This window comes from Orbicella franksi, chromosome 11, assembly GCF_964199315.1.
Source record: "Orbicella franksi chromosome 11, jaOrbFran1.1, whole genome shotgun sequence".
Lineage (NCBI taxonomy): Eukaryota > Metazoa > Cnidaria > Anthozoa > Scleractinia > Merulinidae > Orbicella > Orbicella franksi.
The window spans coordinates 22,515,699-22,536,689 of NC_138155.1; the positions used below are offsets into that span (position 1 = coordinate 22,515,699).

The 20,991-nt window shown below is 39.1% G+C and overlaps 2 protein-coding genes across 2 annotated transcripts; both read left to right on the top strand.

The window, feature by feature from the left end:
* The first annotated feature begins 2,529 nt into the window (after positions 1 to 2,529).
* LOC145502720 (cationic trypsin-3-like) lies at positions 2,530 to 14,836 on the top strand. Its single transcript, XM_081482079.1, has 8 exons — positions 2,530 to 2,620; positions 5,088 to 5,147; positions 6,693 to 6,800; positions 8,726 to 8,839; positions 10,186 to 10,245; positions 11,323 to 11,541; positions 13,405 to 13,652; positions 14,356 to 14,836. Exons 1-8 carry the CDS (start codon positions 2,542 to 2,544, stop codon positions 14,650 to 14,652), a joined length of 1,185 nt encoding a protein of 394 aa, XP_081338205.1. The 5' UTR covers positions 2,530 to 2,541; the 3' UTR covers positions 14,653 to 14,836.
* Positions 14,837 to 14,842: 6 nt separating this feature from the next.
* LOC145502721 (ragulator complex protein LAMTOR5 homolog) lies at positions 14,843 to 20,991 on the top strand. Its single transcript, XM_081482080.1, has 4 exons — positions 14,843 to 16,749; positions 16,830 to 16,891; positions 18,808 to 18,925; positions 20,840 to 20,991. Exons 1-4 carry the CDS (start codon positions 16,715 to 16,717, stop codon positions 20,898 to 20,900), a joined length of 276 nt encoding a protein of 91 aa, XP_081338206.1. The 5' UTR covers positions 14,843 to 16,714; the 3' UTR covers positions 20,901 to 20,991.

Consider the following 20,991-nt stretch of genomic DNA (forward strand, 5'->3'; position numbering starts at 1 on the left):
CGCCCGGTTCAGGGCTGCAGCGCTGATAGCAGGGTGATACTTAAGAATATTTTCGCTCTAGCGTTCGACTCTTATCAAGTGCGGCGCTAGTCCAAGTAAACCGGTCAAGAGATGGAGATCAGAATAATCTCTTCCAGCCAGTAAAGGGCAAACCTGGGAAAATCGGAGCAGTAATCGCATGCACATTACACTATCTTGCACATCAGGTTTGATTGCCCTATAACCTCACTAAATATCCTACATACCGTATTTTCTCGATTAAACGCCGGGTCTCGAACAAACTCCGGGTCTCCCACGCAGATTCGTAAATAAGACCCTCAAGGAATTTATATTCGAGTTATAGTAACCTTTAGGTAAAAAAAAAAAAAAATTGGTTTAATTATCAGATGTTTTACAGCTCTAAAAATAACGATTACAAACTCTAATAAACTCCAGGCTCGAATAAACTGCAAAAGTCAAAAAACGCCTGATCCGTGACTCAAGTTTAAGATAAACGCTGGGGGCGTTTAATCGAGAAAGTACCGTACTTAGGAGCCTGATCACTGATGCAGACTAACAGAAGCCACGCACAAGAACCTGTAATTTTATTTGCTGCGTGTTTCATGCACCTATGTTGTGTGAAGGGCTAGTTACAGTGTTTCTAGCTGTTGCTTGTTCCACTGTTTTCTCAGCCAATCCTTGTAGTAAGTAAGTAAGTGACTATGTATTTTACCAGGGTAGCCATTCAGCAACGAATTAAGCTGGTTTTCAAAGGGGCGCTGGGAAATAAAGATATGTACAATTTACAAAATCTTAGACCATTTAAAAGGCTAAAATGTTCAAATATGATAAAAAAATTATAAATTTCTATGGAATAAAAATTACAAATAAAAATGCTTAATTATCAAACTTTTAAAATTACTCAAGGACGGGGCACTTTTAAAACGGGTAATGAATTGAAACGGATTATTCCTACATATTTAAAAGTTCTCTTCCCCATATTGTGTTTGGGCTTTTTTGGTGGGTGAAGGGCGATACTTCTTCTAGTCACATGATCATGAAAAGCCCTATCAGGGCTAAGCTTAAACAGTTAGGCGCACGGAGAGTGTCTTTTGAATTTTACCCTTGAAGAATAATTCGAGCTGAACGGTTTCGTAAGCGCTGGAGCTTTTTGCAACACCCTACGGAGTTTTCACCCCAGGCAACATCAGCATAGTCAAATACCGGCTGCACGAGTGAAGTAATTACCTGTTTACATGCTTCCAGCGTGAGACACGATGGCATAGGAGTCAGAATCCCTAGCCGACTGCTGATTTTGCTACTCACATACTCAAAGTGATCTTCTTAAGAGAGTGTTTCGCCCAATACAACACCCAAACAGCTAAATTTGGCTACCCTTTCTGGACCATTCCGTGCAGCTTTCTTCAGAGAGGTGCATGTCGCCTCAGGAACAAGTGTACCAAAGTTACTTTGCCCTCATTGCGTATTTAAACATCTTTTTTTTTTTTTAATTCGTATTTAAACATCTGCTATTTTTGCAAAATAGCCTGGAGTGCCCATTACGGGTTTTTCAAGATACAGTAAACAGAATATTTTGGGGAAGAAAGTTATGGATATGGGGTATTAAGATTAGGTAAAACGGGATATTGACTGGGAAAATTATCAACTTTTGTAACTGGATACGGGTTATTTAGGCACGAATGTACGGGATGGGTGATACTCGGACACTCCCCCACCTCCCGCCCCTAATAGGTGCTCGGCCTGTGTAGTTTGCCGAGGTGCAATTAACCTTGAACAATATTTATTTTTACGGACCTGTCGGTCAAGACCTGTTATGTACTTATCTGTCTATTTAGTAGAATGTATATACTAGTGTTTTGTTTTTCTTTGTCGTGCACGGAGTCCTAACATAACGAAAAGAAATACGTTTCTGGTGGTTCTTAACATTTCAGCGCCTGAATCCAGTGAAATTTTTCAACTGACACAACGCCCCCAGACAGTCAAATTCAAATCTACTTGGTCGTGTTTTTTAACTGGAAACTGTTTTTGCGCAACAAGCCTAATTTGCCAGTTTAAGTTAAACAGCCGACTCAAGCTAATTTAAAAGATTTACAAATGTAAACAAAAAAACACTGGGTCATGGGTTACTCGAACTTAGACGAAAATATTTTTTCATTTCGCATGGCAATACTCTTGACAGTTTTCAACGCAATTAGGACCTGAAAACACTCTCGTGCATTTAAAATCTTCTGCAACAGTTTAGGTTATTTGCTTTGCAGATATTATAAACAAATACTTTTAAGAGCAAAATAAGCTAATTCCGAAAAAGAATTGTGTTTTTCACTGCATCTGGCAGCTGTTTAGCCAACTCTAAATCGTCTTTCACTAGATATTAGCTTTAAATTTCCATAACAATACCCTCTCGTGAGATTGCAGTATGGACAACCGCAATATATTTAGCCATTGCTGACTTAGCTGTCTCTGTAGCGAGTTATGTTAGATAAAACGAGCCTTGCTGTTAGGTTTCCATTTAAATTCGCCCTCGGTTGATTGTATTCAAAGATGGTATCTTTGACTCTGTTTTGTGTTTTGGCCATTTACATCCCTTTTGCTCAAGGAATTGACAAAGATGAACTTCCAGGTAAGCATTTATGAGAAGAAAAGATTAAATACAATTAAAGGTCGATTTTTTAAAATGGTTTTACATGGACCCAATTATATTTTACCAGGAGCCATAATCGGGGACGGAGACCGTAAGCGCGCGCCATTTCAAGTATTGGGGTTGTCCCCGAGATATGGGACAATAATTCTATTTTTAGAACAAATTGCGCCATCGCCTGCGACACACGCGCGTACATGCTGAGAGACTTTTTGCCGATGTCGCGCGGGGGAAATGGCGTCCGAAATTCCCGAACTTTTTCATGTTTTTGGCCCACAACTCAACGCGTTTACGTCTGTTGGTATTTTCGTCGTAAGCTGCTCCAGTTTGAGCGAAGTAAGACCGTGTCGAATTTAGGTATGTTCTGCTGTAAGCTTATATATATCGCTGACCAAGTTGTGTTCCGACGGATGCTTCTTTTACATGAGCTGTGCACAACTCCACTTTAAATTTCACATATGTTGAAGGTTAACAGCTTTTCCATTACACAGCAAAAAACTAGCTGGATATTAGATATAGCAGAGCTTCAGGACTTCATAGTTTCCTAACTCCTCTTGCCACACGCTTGCGAGGAATTTGTCAGTCTATCGCGACCGAAAAGTAAAACAAAATAATTGCTAGTTTGAGTTTCGCTTGAATTGTAAGCAACGCTTGATGTTTCATCAAGGCCCAATAACTTTACGTCCGTAGATACTGCTCAGTTTTATTCGTGTAAAAAGTCCAGTAAATTCTCTGTTGTCGATGAATGAGAGCGCCCGCCGACGCGTGTTTTTTACAGTCAGTAAACATGACAAATTGTACTTCCACGGCACTTTCCGTGAAAGCGTACATCGAACTCGAACATTAACTCTATAGTTTTTAAATATGTTTAAGATTGATAAATGTTTGAGAACATATTAAAAGCTAAGCTGAAAATATGTGAATAAAGCAGAAATAATCAGCAAAGTTACGATGACGCTTTCTTTTAATCAACTTGGAATGACGATTTCGGTTTTATTGATCGAGTTTTCAAAACTCCTTGTCCATTTTCATTTTCGCAGTGTAAAACTTCACTATGCTTATGTTGAAGATACACACATGATGTTAGTAGCCTTTTTTGCGTTCGTGAAATTTGTTACAGCATCCCAGCACAAAAGATAACGAAAGAAATCTTTGTCAAGATTTGTTGACAATTGAAAACACCGAGTCGGACTTGAAAGTGCACGAGCTGCACTATGCAAATGAGCTAATTGTACGCGTTAGTCTTTCCTTTCAAAAACTTTTGCAAACTCACCAAACAAGCAGAAACAATAAGAAACCATCAAAACAGGTTTTTGTTATGATGAACCATTGTCTGAGAAATTCACAAATTAACTCGATACCAGAGTAGAGAGTTTTCTTGCTATATTCTTAAGTCAGAACAAACGAAACATACGCGTAAGCTTACAACTTGCGCGAGCAGATCTTATTATTCATTCCCAGCGCGAGATTGAAGTCTTGTTTTCGACCTGAAAAACCCACCTTTTCCGTTAGCTCAGGGCATAAAACTACATATAAGCGCCCTGGTTCGTATTCCCTGCCTTATTCCCTGCCATCGCTGTGAAAAATACGCAAGAGAATCTCTCACAATTTGATCACGCAACGTGACAACATCCACGCGAGAGCCCCGACATGTGCGTGAATCAGCGCGGATATATGACGTCAGGATGGCGCAATTTGTTCTAAAAATAGAAAAATTGTCCCATATCATAGGTGCGCGCGAATCCCGAGACTTACGGTCTCCGTCCCCGATTATGGCTCCTTATTTTACTTCGTCGTAATAACCAAATATCTTAAAGGCAGTTAGTATTGTTGAACTGATTAATGTCAAATATAAGAGATATGAGAAATTGAAATTTGAGTAGTTTCTGTAAATGGCTTTCAATGGGAGTCTTTGATAGAGAAGAATTCATTTTATGGAATCGAAATCTAAATATTTCAAATTAAGCAGTTTAATCTGATCGATAGAGTCCAACTTTTACGAGGAAATAAAGGGGAATTTCAGCAGTTTAAGTTTTCCGTAGTTTTGATTTCAACTTTGTAGTTGCCAAATATTTTGCGCCCAACAATTTTCCACATAACTTAAACCTCGATAATGTTTTTTTTGTCCCTCTTTGTATAAAGATTCCTTGAATTGAAATGATTATATTTCTTTCTAGTATAGTATAGAAATCCCTATTTGCAGACGGAAAATTGATTTCACCTCTGCATCAAAGAAATTCAGAATATATAAATCACTATTTGTCATTAGTTTGGAAAAGTTTAATTGCAGCAGTACGAGAGGATCTTTATCTGACAATCAGCTTTAGCCCTGCGTGTCTCCAGCAAGACACGCGCGATCCCCGCGTGGAATACGTACACCCGCGTGTGACTAAATGCTTCGTGCATACAGTATGATAGGCTAAGCTCCCTCATCTTATACTTCATTTAGACATCTTGAAGAATGACTTGACGTTGTTGAAGGAATTCAAACTGAGAGAAAAGAGAGCTGGTAGGTTTGTTATGAATTCCTACATTTTAGTTCTGCCATTTACTCCCGGCTTGTATTGCGATAATATGCAGACAAGTAAAATTTGTTGCCATGTAATTGACAGACACATTTAAAATCACTCCGACCAACCACATTAAATGCAAATAACGCAATGATAAGCCGATCAGAATTTGTGGTCAAATAAAGCATGCAACACGTTACAAGCGCGCGAAATCCGTGTTAGTCAAATGCCATTGCTTCTTCTTTATCTCTGATTGGTTGAAAAAAACAAAGAGCCCACTATATCAGCGTTGTGATTGGTTAATGCAAGTTGTTGCTTTGGAAACAACCCCTTGCTATTTCCTTCGTTGTTCCTGAGCTTGGGAGCCAAGCCACTTCTCAAAAGACCATTGAAAATTATGTTATAGTAAATTATGAAAATTATTTCGAAAACAATCAGATATTTTCCGGAGCTATGCGTTGGAATATGTCGTCACATTCTTGGACATGTTGTAACATTAGAATTGGCTAGTTCTAAAACTGTAACGTTGCTTCTTATAATGGCCAAGGCAATATTTATTTTCGCAGAAAATTTTTTATATAATTTCAGTAGAAAGCTGTTACGAATTAGCCATGACCTCAGTCTTTGTTAAATACGGTTTTCTTTACATTCATTTTTGGTCTATTCCACCTTGGTGATCGTGGCAAAATTGTAAATAAAGGAGAAGAGCCTTTGGTTCACCGTGACAGTTATTTTGGCATGTGCCACTACAATGAAAACCACCATGTAAGAACTTAGCTGATTAAGAACCTGCTGGCAGAAATTTCCCGTTTTAATACCCAAAAATATAAGAACGTGTTTAGCCAAGCAAGATCAAGCAGGTTCTTATATGTGTGATACAGTTGGATTATGAACTCTTGTTATAGAGGCAACACTGCGTATACGTAAACATTCTGTAACCAGTTGTGCTACCCTCAGTTGTGAATAAATAGTGTATGTTTAAGGACCAAACCCATGTTTATTTATTTTTCTGGTAATCATCAGCTATAATATCTCCTTCATAGAAATTAAGAACCTAATTAACAATCTACTTAGCTTAGTAACTTGCCAAAAACTACCCCAAAATACAAGAACCTATTTTTCCAGACCAGCAGGTTCTTATATACGTGGGTTTTTACTTTATCACTCTGAAAAGGTTGTTCAAGGATTTTGTTATGAAGGCTTGCTTAGATGTCTAGAGAAGGTTTTGTCAGCCACTGTATGCAAGGCTTAAATTTTAAAAAAAATTAAAGAAGCTCTGAGCCCTCTCATTTTGTTATTGTCACTGCTTATCGATAAAATAAATGGGTGTGGCCAGATTGGTTTTGTGAGTTGTAAGAACTTAAGCTAAAATTAAGGTTGTTTTAAGGGTTTATGCTGTTGCTACAGTAACCGTTTACGTCACGAAAAGTGACAACAACTTGCCACCAATGATTGGCCATTTGCGTCATGCTGTTTGTTTTTTTTTTTTTATCATCAATTGAAGAAGACCACTGATTCATTTTCCTTCATTTTGTCCACTTCAGCTTGTGCCGACCAGTCTTCATTCTGTTCTTCATATAAAGATTACTGCAGCGACCCTAATTATAAGGACTACCTGGAGAAAAACTGTCGTGCAACCTGCAACCTTTGCGGTAAAGTGTTCACACTAGCAGTTCAGTCTTTATAGCTTCCTGGTTTACACTAAGGCCCCGTCCGCACTAGGCAGAAGGAATTTGAAAACGGAGATTTCACTCTGAAAACGCATCAAATGAGTTCCGTTCACACTACGCCAGAGGAATTGAAAAACGCAACAATTGGTCAGGGAGATCACATGATGATCGTGACGCCATTGTTTTCGAAAACCTCCGTTTTCAAAATATTATCCGTCCACATAAAAACGAAAAGAAGGCGTTTTTAAATTCCTCCGGTTTGAAGACCGTGACGGAATGGTGTTGACGGTAAGCCTAACCGTCGAAATAAAACTGCGTTTTCAAATTTTTCCGGCGTGTTGTGGACGCTGCCTAAGTTAGTCTTAGTGGCCTTTAATGCGGCCACCCCGTTAATAAGTCCAACGGCCACATTCTAAAATTCCAACCTGTAAACCAAATATAGAAATTAAGCCTCGACTGGGCTCTGTTTTGCTCTACCGCTTTCTAAGTGCTTTACAACGGAACAGAGCACGATCGAGGCTTCTTTATTTGTTTTATGACAAAGAATCCATTTATTTCCCCACACTTTCAGGTAATGTTTTCAAACCAAAATACAGTGGCCGCAATAACGCGGTGACCTTACTAACGAGGTGACCGTAAGGCGGGTTTCACTGTATTTGGAAATTTTCAACACCCAAAATTATACACTTTTCAAAATCTGAGCCTCAGGCTTATTCTTAAATGTTCTTAAAATTTCATAAATTTCAGCCTCGATATTATTTAAAAATATATTCTTATCAAATTAAATAGCCTGAGTATCAGGCTTTTCTTACTCGCGAGGTAGGAAGAGGAAACACCCGGCAAAGAAAAGCTTGACACAAGGGTCTTTATTACAGTCTTCCACCTACTCATAGCGACGGTGACAAGCGTCAGTGTAGGTATTAACCAATCCGAATCATTTCCGGCCTTCATGTTTAGTTGCATGCATCACAGATCACAAAGGCAAGAATTTGAGCAAATAATTCAGTTTCGTCCATGTTTGTAATGGTTTCCGATAATTTTGCACAATTTGCCTCGAAAATTTTCACACAAAGTATGGAAAGTATGTCGCCACAGTGCCGCTGTTTTCTAAAACGTCGAACACAGAGTTTTCTAATGTTCTGTGTGAAAAACATGTCATTCTAGTGGAATTATTGCTCGAGTTGAGAATTGTTGTCATTCAAGATAGTAAAGACGACAAAAGGTCTGTCTACAAAAAATGCGTTAGGAAAATAGTGAATTGCTACGGAATGTTCACGGAGTTACGGGAGGCATTGGCGGGTGGTAGGGCACTCGACGAGGCGAAGGAAAGCGCTCCAAGAACTCCTTCGAGAGCCAATCCTAGGGGTTCAATTCCTGTTCGAGGCCAGCGATCCCCAATTGGAGTGATTCCAAAGGCGAAGCGGCAACAAAAAAGCGCTTGTGGAAATAAAGCTGAAGGAGCTCAGCCAAAACCTTTAACAAATAGAGCTCTGTTTTTTGACCAATACTCTGAGCTCGACGATGAAATAACAAGCCTGATGATGAATATCCCAACAGAAAAGAATTTACCACCAATCGAAATGCTTTCACTTCCGGTAGTGTGACGTTATGTTGCATTGTGTCAGTTATGCAATCAGCATAACATCCAGATTTTGGATTTTCGACATAAGCCAATTAAAACGTTTGTGTCAGGCTTACCTCTGCAATTCCCCCCTACCACTACCCTCTTGCTAAGAAAAGCCTTATACTTGGGTTAATAAAAAAGGAAGAGTGTACCCAATTTGATTTTGGTCTAGTTACACTTTCAACTCACTCCCTTACAAACTGAAACGAGCTGCCTTGGACATAACTGCGCATGAACAGTACAGTAACTGAACAGAATCACGTGATGATTTTTTTTCTTCCAGGCGAAGAATGTGTGGATAGAGTTGACTGTAAAATTTACCAAAGCTATTGTGATCATGAAAATTACGCCGCATCACTGAAGTATTATTGTCCAGCCACATGTGGCTTCTGCCAAGGTAATATAACATTTATGAATTTAATTATGATCTTTTAGCGACAATTGTCAAAGAGTTTATCACTATTTTGTATCACCACCATTAAACGAAATTTTGGGTGAAAACAGTTTAAGCTCCAAAATATACTGAAGATTTATGTTAAAACGGTTCTTGGGTTTTTAGTCGAAAACTCTGTAACTGGTTCGAATGTGAAGCGACCTGACGATTTTTGAGTTCAAATCACCTGGTAACCACCATGTTTATTTTATGATAATTGACTGAGTTCCCAGATCTCTGGTGCATAGGCGAGGTCAAAGCAATCTGGGAACGAGATTATATAATTCATGATAATTTGTCACGTTACTGCACAGTTGGAAATCAATAAATTGGAATCTACCAGAAAAAAAAAAAGATTTCGCAGAAGAACTGTGCATATTGAGGCCTAATACTTGTTAGAAACAAACATAAACATTTTTAAATTCACGCAATCTGGAAGATATATTTTGAAACGCCAGGCCGTGTAATCACGTCATACCTTTCTATCACGCTTTGCAAAAACATAATTTTTACGGTTTGTGGAAATTAGAAATCGAAACATGGCAGAAATGAAACGGCCAGTATTTAAAAAAGGCAAAAATTATCGATGGAATCAAAACTTAACCTCGAACAAGCTCATGATCTGGAACAGAACTGTTTTTCAGCAAAGATGCTCTTTTAATAAGGTTTCAATCTACCCCTACAACTCCCCCCTCCCCTGCCCCCAGGCTCCCTCTCTAGTTCCTTCCTTTCTCCCTCGGTTCCCTCCCTGGCCCTCTCCCTTGCTCCCTCCCTTTCTCCCTGGCATCTTCCCAGGCTATCTCGCTGGTTGCCTCCCCGGTTGCCTCCCTGGCTGCCTCCCTGGCTGCCTCCCTGGCTGCCTCCCTCCAAGGCCCTCTCCATGGGGTCTTCCCTTGCTCCTTCCCTCCCTCCCCGCCTCAAGCACTATCAATCGGTGCCTCCGTTCTTTGCATTATTACTATTATGTTTTATGTTTAACTTGGTGCTAGATTAGAAAATGAGAGATGCCGTCTAGTGCGAAAAGGTTAGAAATGCCATATTTATTTTATTATTGATTCCCTTCATCTATTACATACATACATAAACTTTCTTAATGTTTCTTAACATTTAGCCGATGGGGGAAAAACCCTCTACTAATTGGTGACACATATAATGGTTAGTAGGTTATTAAAATAACCTACCAACTATTTTCTAACGAACTATTAGCGCCCATTTCAGATTTCAGGTACAAGCTGGGCTTTTCGGAGATGAACGATTCCTTCTCCATCTCCAGCTACTTTTAGACTAAGATATATTTCTTCCTCATTCAGGACCACCAACAACTCCGGCGCCAGCAACTCCTCCACGAACAGAGCAACCTATTGACCAAGGTGAGAAAAAACCTGGATGTCAGTTAAATCACATTTTTAGCATTGCTTTCTGAAAAGTTCAAATTAACATGGAACTGAAGGAGTAAAATGCCTAAAAAAGACGCCATTGCTCGCTAAATATAGTAAGAACTGATAAAAGAACTACGATTCTGTGAAACACGTTTCAAATTTATAATAAAAGCACCCTGTAAAATAGTGCTCGCTAAAAGCCCTACTTCTTTGACCCTCTAACCTCAACCTCCCCCCCCCCCCCCCCTCACCGTAAAGTTTTTTCAAAGTTTTGGAAAGACGATTTCCTCAGCTCTAAGGGGCTGAGACTTTCCTTAGCTGTTCATTCATCCTTCGCGGAAATTTTGAGATGTCAGTTGTGTGTCCATCATTTTTGACGTTACCATGGCAACCGCAAATTTCATATAGGTTTGGCCAAAAATCAGCTTTTTTAACGTAGTTCTGTATTTTTTTTTTCAGTTTTCGTTATCAATTTCCAGAAATTCGCCAATTTGTACATTTCATAAGGATCATAAGCATTCTGGCTTGATTTTGTGTTAATTTCCGTTATTTCTTGACTTTTTAAGAATATAGTAAAATCCAAGATAGCAGATCCAAGATGGCGGGTCAAATGACGTCATATGACGTCACAACCAATAACAATTGTATTGTTTTGTAGAGCAATCTCAGGGCTTTCTGATCAATGTAAATTTATTTTGCTCTGCCTTAACAGAACGAAAACCCAGGGGAGGAATTCCATCCATCCCCCTCCCCTCCCCTCCAACCCTTTGTACCACGGTGGGGATGTGAGTTAGCTTGTACGTCCAAGGGTTAATTCGAAAGAAACACAAGACTAACACGTGCTGTTTATATAGTGATGAAGATGGCTAGCACTCTCCCACGGTTCATGTTTTCTGAACTTCTTTTGCGTTCCCAAACGCTGCTTGTGTTTTGCTAGTGAGATAAATGGTTTCGTCTTCTTCATTTCCTACTTATATTTAACAAAGCTGTGCTTATATTAATTTGTACGAAAGGCAAACAAAAATAATGATAGTGTAAAACGAATACGTATTTATTTGATTGTAATAGGGAGCGTCGAATGTGGCACTAGAGTCATGGGAACCAGAATTGTTGGCGGCACTAATGCTAAACCAGGGGCTTGGCCATGGCAAGTGACAATGGACTACAAGGGACATGCTGCAAGACCTCACTGGTGTGGTGGCTCAATTGTCTCTCCGCAGTGGATTGTGTCAGCGGCTCACTGTTTTGCTTATACTGATGCTCCTGATCAATACACTATTGTTGCAGGTAACCGTTGCTTGATGGGTAATGCATGCCTGTTGTCACAGGCTCCGTTTACACTACGCCGAAGAAATTTGATAACGGCGTTTTAACTTTCATTCTGAAAACGCATCAAATGTTTTCTGTCCACACTATGCCGGAAATCTTGTACAGGGAAATCAAATTATTATCGTGATGTCATGCTTTTCGAAAAGCTGTGTATGTTTTCTAAAATGTTTTCAGTCCACACTAGAACGCAAAGTCGGCGTTCTCAAATTCCTCCGGTTTGTAGAGCGTTTACGAAAAGTTCCGTTTTCGTGGCGGATTAGTGTGGACGGCCGTGCCTGACTCAATCATTTATTCTTTGCAAAGCACCATTCCGTAAGTTTTGAGCAAGAGGAAAAAGTTCTTTATCATTCAATCTAAGAACAGTAGGGTGACTTAAGGTCATTCCCCAGTATTGCATTACGCATCCCTACTGCGCATAATTTCAGCGTGATTAGCGCGCGCATTAAAAAGTGACGGCTCTTTATTTACGGTTGGACCTCGCCATAGAGGTAAATCGTCATTTTCTCGCAAACGAGTATGGTGACCTATCATTTTTTTATGTTGTTTTGAATTGAGTAATAAATTTCTCTGTGTAAAATAAATATGGACCATTTCTCAGTGAAGAACACAAAACAATCGTCGGAAACGTGAGTTTAGCAAGCAATCGTGACTACAATCATGGTACTATTATAAGGATTTATTGGGTATAAACAAGGTGCTGTTGCTCCTAAACGAATATGGGGACCCCCCCCCCCCCATTTTTATTTCAAAATTTAATTTCCTATAATATAAACAAACAATAGGCAAAGTTTCACAAAAATCTCAGTGCAGGTTCTATTTCAGTAGAATGACCTTAAGAATAATCCGAGACTTGACATATACTAGCATGACACAAAGAGAATATCTTATGTTGTTTAACACCGGTGACAAAAACTCAGCTCTACACTCCGCCGATTATGTTATGACACATTGCGGACTTTTTTTTTTATATCACATTGTAGTTGCCCAAAATGGAATTTTTCCAGTGATCACAGTCTCAAATATGTTTTCCACTGAAGGAGTTAAATAACATATCAAAAAGAGAGAAAGTGTTTCTGTTTGCACTCCCAAACACTGAGAAAAGAATTGAATACGACTCGCGGCGGAGTATTTTGAACGAACAATTCGAAATGTATGGAAATGCGGTAAAACACTGTCTGAAATTTTTGATATATCTTTTAAATCGAATCTGACTAAGACATAAACGGAAAAAATGGCCATGAAGGTCTTAACTAATGAAGCTCAGATACCCAAGCCACAAGTTTGGAAGTTGATGAATTTTTGGTAAATTTGAGACGAAAAAACAAGGCTGTACTAGTAGTGCGAGTTTGTGAAGGTAACGTTTCGAACATTAGGCCGCCTCCGTCAGAGTAAATCTTCACAAAACCACCATAGCGTTAAATTCACCCTAATAGGTAGGTGTTTCAGTTCTCCGTAGGAAAAAGCTGGCGGCTGCACATTTTACTACAATACCCTGCGAACCTTACACAGCCCATTAAGTACAAGGACAGCCATATTTTTTCGATATTTGTCCATGTATGCCAGGTTTGAAGGTTTCAGAATTTTTCTGTGAGTTTTAATGAGCGTTGTTAAAGTTTTCGTGAGCTAAGAATTATGGGTCAATGTACCAGTCGCCATCTTTTTTTTTCCTAAGGACTGATTGCGCATGCTTGACGACGTAGCCAATAGTTTCCTTTATTAGAAAATAGTACCTTTGGGCTGGCAGGGCGTACTGGCCTCCTTTTTTTGCTGTGAAACATCGTGGACCTGAAATGCATTTTGGACGTATTTTTGTCATAACAGGAGATCATGACCTGAATGGACAAGAAGGGTACGAGCAAAATATACCAATCGAAAAGATTATCAAACACCCAAAATATGATGCTTACGCGAATCACGACTATGACCTGGCTCTTATTAAGCTGCAGTCTCCACTCACCTACAACAAGCGCATCAGGCCTGTGTGTTTTCCAAAGTTTGACTTCCCCAAGGATACCAAGTGTTACGTCACTGGTTGGGGACACACAGCAGAAGGAGGAGACATTCCGCAGGTAACAGAATCCAAAAAAATTCGCTGAAGATTTTTTCAGAATTCTTATCGCGCCTCTGCAGCATGGTAATCTAGTTATCATAACGTTAACTTTTATCACAATTATCATAATTTATTATAATTTTAAATGAGCGCTGTACTTGTTATTGATTGCTTAGAGAATTAAATTACTACTATTTTTTTTCATAATCCTCATCGCGCCTCTGCATAGTAATGTATTTATCATAATGTTAACCTTTATCACATTTATCATAATTTATCATAATTTTCAATGAGCGCTGCATTTGTTACTGACAGTTTAGAGAATTTTGTGTTAAATCAAGAATTGATTATTTTTATTTTTTCATAGCACTCATCGCGCCTATGCGTGGCGATGTATTTATCATAATTTTAAGTTTTTTCACACTGGATGTTCAAATAAGATGACAGATGACTGTTATGTATGTGTGCGTGTTGAATAATTTGGAATCAGTCGACAATTCTCCTTGATACCGAGGGGTCAGGATAAGACATTTAACGAGCTTGGCTTCTTTTCCAGCAATTTCGTCATCAGAGCTCGCATTCTACTTGACTAGAAGTCAGGGACCGCTGATTAACGAGAACGTGGGATCTAGAAATGAGATTGTCTCACCGACACCTTAGAATATAAGTTTTTTGTTCTGAAATTTTTTAACCATTTCTTTTTCTGACTCCGCGTCTTACAGATACTGCAACAGGCTCAAGTGCCACTCATCACGCGTGACTCCTGTCAAGCCGCTTACCAAGACTTAGGCTACACTATCACAAAGCGCATGCGCTGTGCAGGATACGCTGCGGGAGGGATTGACGCATGCCAAGGAGATAGTGGAGGACCGCTGGTCTGTTCCGAAGATGACAACAAGTGGTATCTGATGGGCGCGGTGAGCTGGGGTGTAGGCTGCGCGCGCGAAGGTCGATATGGAGTGTACGCTGACTTGATGGATTTGAAGTACTGGGCGCAAGAAACTATCAACGCAAATTGATTCCTCTAAAGGAAATTCACGCGGTTGCTTTTAGAGCGGGTAAACAAATAAAAATGGATTGCTAGCTTGATTGATTGACTGATTGATTGTACTGTATGTTCCTTGTGCCTTTATTTGTGCGTTCTATCATTCATTCAAAGTTTATTCTCCTAGTGCCCCACCTCCCTACATTTGCCGTCCCCCCCCCCCCGCTCTCTCTCTTTCCTGGGTTCTCGATGTGTTTTTCGTCCCTTCACGCTTCTGGTCCGTTCCTTGATCTTGCCGCGGTGCATTTTTCTCATAAATTCCCCGCATTTTCATTTGTTTCCAGTCCATTATCCCTATCTTATTCTTAGCTCTTTCCTTTTGCGATGGATGTCTTCCCTTATGCATTCAGTTCTTCGTAGGTTCCTCGTGGTGTCCCTTCGTTCCCTCTCTTCACCTAGCCTACTCTCCCCTTGTCGCTTATCATTTCCTAGTGAGATCAATACATATGAGTTCCCTCCAGCATAATATTCACATCAAGTATCCCCCGTGTCTTCCCTGTTTCTCCTCACCCTGCTACGTTCGATCATTTCCCAGGGAGATCACTGAGTTCTATCCAATAGTCCTCAGTACTTCCCTGTGAGTTCCCACTTCCCTCGTTTATCCATACTTGAACCACGCTCTCCAGTTAGATTAATGTATTTCCTCCTATATTTCCCTTGAGTTTACCGCGTGCTCCCTTTTTGCTCTTGTATCTTTTCCAGGTGAGACTAAGAAGCTCCCTCCCACATTTCCAGTGAGTTCCCCGTGTATTCCCTATTTCCCCCTTTATCCATATTTTAACCCTGCTCTGTTCCTTTAGTAGTTCTCATCCATACTTCCTTGCGTTATTCGTTAGATCCAGGCCAGCGCTCAATATTGACCGTTATAGTCCATCAAATATTATAACATAACTAAAGCAAAGCGCGCGCTCTGATTGGTTAATTTAGCGTCTACTATTTGCCCATGGGTGTACGCTGCTGACGTGTGTGGTAGTGTTTACAAAGCAAATCTTTTGACAGACATTGTTTCCAAAGTAATGGCCGATGTCCTTCTGCCAGAAATGCGAAATTGTCTTCACAGTTGTCTGAAGATGAAACTTTATCGAGTTACTAGTGTGCAGTCGGTTGTCATGAATGAATTTTCGCGCGCTTGTTTTCTCTTGTCATGCAAGACTACACGAACATTTTTTTTGTGATGTAGCTCAATAAAAGGATTTCTGTTGTTCCAATGTCTCAATGTCATGTTATAAAACAAATGGTAAACGCCATAGCGTGCACTATTGAGTTATGGATGCACTTGGGAGGTTTGCTAAGCACTCAAGAAGCTAGAGTCGCACTCGGCTATCGCCTCGTGCGACTCTTACGCTTCTTTCGTGCTTAGCAACCTCACGCGTGCATCCATAACTCAATAGTGCACGCTATGGCGTTTACCATTTGTTAATTTTCGCTCGCGCGTGATTGGTCTAAACACGTCACTTGACCGAATATTCCCCAGCTAAAACTGGAGAATATACGAGAGTATAATCCATCAAATATTTTCGCTCGCTTGATTGGTCTAAACGCGTCACGTGACCGAATGTTCTCCGGCTAAAACTGGGGAATATACGAGAATATTTCCCAATTTTCAATACTGCGTGCGTTGCGAAAATGATTTGAAGAATAATAAACACAATAGCCTCCATGTGGGGCGAAAGTATGCTCCACAGTTTTCCTCGAGCTACTCTCGCGGAAAACTGTTCATTTCTCGGAACAGATAATGTCCGCGGAGAAATATCTTAGCATATTCTCGCAGTGTTGGTTCTGCTCTCTATTTCAATTTCTTCAAAACCCACAAAAGCTCCAGTAAGGGATCCAAGAGCGTGCTGTTCTGTGATTTTTCGTGCGCGACTGAGGCGAGGGCTATGAACGCGAGAATACTGGCACGAGTGACGAGCCAGGAAAATGTCAGCGGTCGGTACCTAAATTCATAGAACCGTCACGTAACAATACTGCAACTACTACTGTAACATAATAATTATCACTTCAAAGATTACCTGGAATATTTCTCGATTTTTAAGATGGAAAAATCTTTAGATTCTCATTTAGATGACATGTAAGTTCGCTTTACATCTCGTCATGATTAGGAGATCAAGCATTTATTGCAAAAATGTTTATTTTAATGTTTTCTCCTAGCATGTCCGAACATGGCGTTATTGGAGTGTTATGTAGCGACCAACAAAGTCTAGCTCTGTCAGGTCAGTGTATAAAGCTCATGTTTATAGACTTACATCTCGCATTTGTAGACATCAGAAGAACGCGTTTAATTATGTGTTGTCATTACTAATTTCCTACAGTTTGTAGTAGTGTAGGACTTTATTGTAGATTGTAAGTTGAATTGCCACAAGTCACTCGCTGATCACATGACTTTGAATATTTCATGATAAGAGAAAATTACTTCAATGTGATTGACTGAGAGCAGGCAAAATCTATCGTTAATTTTTGATTTGCACTGCAATGCAAATAATACGGGTGCATTCATAATTTTCTCAGTCATAACACTGTAAATGTTTAATTGTTTGAATGTTCAAGGTGTATAATGTAAAATCCAGAAGATATCCTTAACCCCACCACGCAGTAGATTTTACGTAGGACCCCTTCTCCTTCCCAGAATTTCCATTTTTTTTTAACACAAATCTTCCTCCCTCCACCCCCCAATATGTCCAGAATTCCCACAAGTATTATGTACACCTCCATACGCTGTGGAAAAATTCATTTTAGCAAGTTAGTGTGATAAAATTAAAGTAAACACCCCAAACGCTGGGCCATCAGTATTACATATCACTGCTGTTTATTATTTTCGATCAATCTCAGCAATTTAAAATATGCACTAAGAAAACATACAGCAATTTCTTTAAAAAAGGCTTTAGAAGTAAATATAGTGCACACTGTAGACAAAATGGTAACTTGTCAAATTGCCTTCCTATACGATGCAGCCCTTTGAAAATGTAGTAAACTTTCTGTTCAAGACAGATGAGCCAAAGTGTGAATGAAACTGATGCCATAATTCTATCATGAACACACTCAGAAACAAAAGCCAATTTTTACAGCAAAATTACATACAAATGAATAAAGATAAACAAGAATAAAAAATTCTCAAGTTTCTGAAATTGTGACATCATTTCTACCAACTGTAAACTTCTGAAAGTAATGACCCTCGTTGCATTCACATTTAGTACATGTAACCTTTGGGGCTCGTTACTTTCGAGGAGTTGTTACCCTTAGCATATTTTGAGAATTCCAGTTGACGTTGAACTATGTTAGAGATTAGGACTTGATGAAAACCAAGCTGTCCTTTGTGTTTTAATGAACATCTTTAAGCTTTACCAAATAGATGCAAGGGAAGATTTATTGTTAAAACCTTGTAACCTTTTGTCTTGGCCTTATCTACACATCACTAATGAACTTCTGTGAAAAAAAAATGCTATTCCATGCGAATGAAATGGGAGTTTTTAAACCATACCAGAAAAATATTAAATTTGCAACCATTAAATTTGGCTCACCATTAGCTTTAATCTTTTCTTGGGGACAATGGAGCTGTGATGTGTGCAGAATAAGGAATAAGTGATCTGGGGGAGGGGTAAAATAGTGTAATTTCAGAAACACTCTAACTTTATTGAGAGCATTTTCACAGCACTCACTTTTTTCTGTCATTTTATAAATGCCCTACTCAATTCTAGTAGTGCCCATCGATCGCCCACAGACCAACCCTACAGAAAATCCCTGGGGTGCATGTGGCAGGGAGACAAATTCCCTGGGGTGGAAACAAATAAGTAGGTCAAATGCCTCAGGTTGAGAGTTAATAACGGGACAACATCATGTAAGCTTGCCCTCTCTACCACATGCGAGACCAAACCCACGAGGATGACAAATGCTTCAGGGATTTCAAGTGTACCGCCCCTAGCATTAAGGTGTGAACAAATGACTGGCTATTGCCTTGGGGTATAGGCACTGCTGGAATTGGCTAGTGCATTATATAAAACACAGAAACGTCCATTCCTTGATCTATGTCACATGCTTGATTTTATTTTGGTTTTGACTGAAGTAGTAATAAAAGTGCACAATTTTTAACTCTTTGATTTAATTTTCATTATTATTTATCTTCCTTCAACAGCTAAAGGTACTGCAAATCCTATGTATGCAGGACATGTTTGCTCCTTGGTGCAAAATGCAAAGAAACTTTATCCAGGCACTGAAGCTCAGCCGGTCATCTGTTTAGAGTCAGATGCGTGGTAAGATACTGTTATGTGTTATGTGAAGTGTGTAGTCTGTGCTAACTCAAGTTTTAATCTTATACTGTAAAGTACCAAGAGTACTGTAATGATCCTTGTTTGACAATTGATTCAGTTTTTGGGGTGCATCATTGAGTTACATGTACATACAGTAATGCACTTGGGAAGAATGAAGAGCATGACAGAAGACTGTAAGGGTTGTTTGAGGCATAGTCGAGAGTTAACTGTAGTTTTTGTAGCATGAATCAGTTGTTTTACAACATTGTCAATCGGCGGAAATGATGATGCAACTTTAACCTTGCTCACATTATAAACGTGCATCATTGGACTCCAATGTATGCTTTACTGAGTTTAATAGCATGGCTTTGCTTAGCCTGCAGTGCAGGCGTCTTATTGGGGCAAGTTAGCATTACAACCTTCGCTCCACCCCATCCTCTATCCTTCCTCTTGCCTATCATTCACCCCCTTGGTAGAACTTTCTTTCTCTCTCCAGTCTTCCACTGCATGAAAAATTCAAGATGGCAGCTAAAATTTTTACGATGGGAGCGCTTGCTCGAAAAAATCCCGCCTGCTCTGCAGGCTAGGCTTTACTAACTTTATGATAGCAGCCTTTTCCTATTTCCACTTTCAGAGAGTTACAACTTTTAGGGGGTAGATGTATTACTTTTTATTAGTTGGCTAAAGCAAGCAATACATTTGTCCAGACTAATCCCTCTTGGTAATATAATTGAGCTCTCAAAATTAATCTCTACAGTAGATGAATTCTAGATAAATCCTTCAGAAAAAAAAAAATGATGTTGTAACATCAGACAGATTGAAGTACTTACTTTGTGATAAGGCTCATCTGAAAAATTATCAGATCATTTTGGTTCCTGAAGGTAATTGTATCTGTAAATCTGTAATGATAGGATAGCACCCGGGGTGCTTAATTTTATTTTGGTAGCTTATTAAATAATTATTACACATACCTGTTGGAGAGGGGGCACGTATCAGGGGCAAGGGTATATTTCTTTTTGAACATAAACATCTGGGGTGGATATATACATGTACAGGTTATTACATGGATGCCTGGAGATAAGAAATTTCTCTTTGGGTGTTGAAAATGTTTCACAAGTGAGTGCAGCAAATGAGTGAAATATTTTCAACACTAGAAGAGATTTAATGTTGTATCTCCGAGTGGTCATGTAGCGGTAATGCTCTATTTATTATGTAAAGAACAATGAAATACCAAACCATTTAACTTCCACTATTAAAGGTATGATTTATCATGTAACCATACCAACTGTGATCTTTTGTTGTAGTAAGGTATCATTTTTGCTTGAAAGTTCAAGTGGTATTTCATTGGTGTTTATAATAATAATTAAAATACAATCCTTTTTCTGGTAAAAAACAACAACAACAACAAAACCTGGACTCAAGAACTGTTACAGTAGGGACCAGGGGCTTTGATAGTTTTTGTTAACAATTATTCACCTAAGGGGAGGTAAATATCCACCACTTTGACCAATACTGAAGTGAATACATGTAATTGGTTTAGTACATAAATAAAAAAAATACTTTATTTCGGACAATAAACCATTTTGTTTCTCTTTGGCTGCTTGGGGTGAATCGTAGTGCTTTGCTAATCACCTCCGAATTAACCAATCAGCACTTCTGACAAGCACTATTCTCTTGTGTCGTATATACTAATGTTCAATATAATGCTCAGATGATAAGAAGACCTCTTAATTCATTCACCTAATCACTCTATTCTGTGTCAATTTCTTTTAGTTACATTCACTATGGGTGGACTTATAAGAAGGGAATAGGGGCACTTATTGAAAGTCAACTCTCGGTGGGAAGTGTTCATTAGAAAGGGGACTATGATCAATTACATTACTTGCTTAGATATTTTTTATTGTTTTCTTCTTACAGTAATTTACTCGTCCGATCAGAAGGAAATGTAACTGTTGCAATCCACAAGGTCCCATCATAAACACAAGAAATATTGAACTTTTGTACTTAAAATTGTTTGTAAATGACATTTTATTATCATTGAAGGAAATATAGGTATCTTAGAATGACTT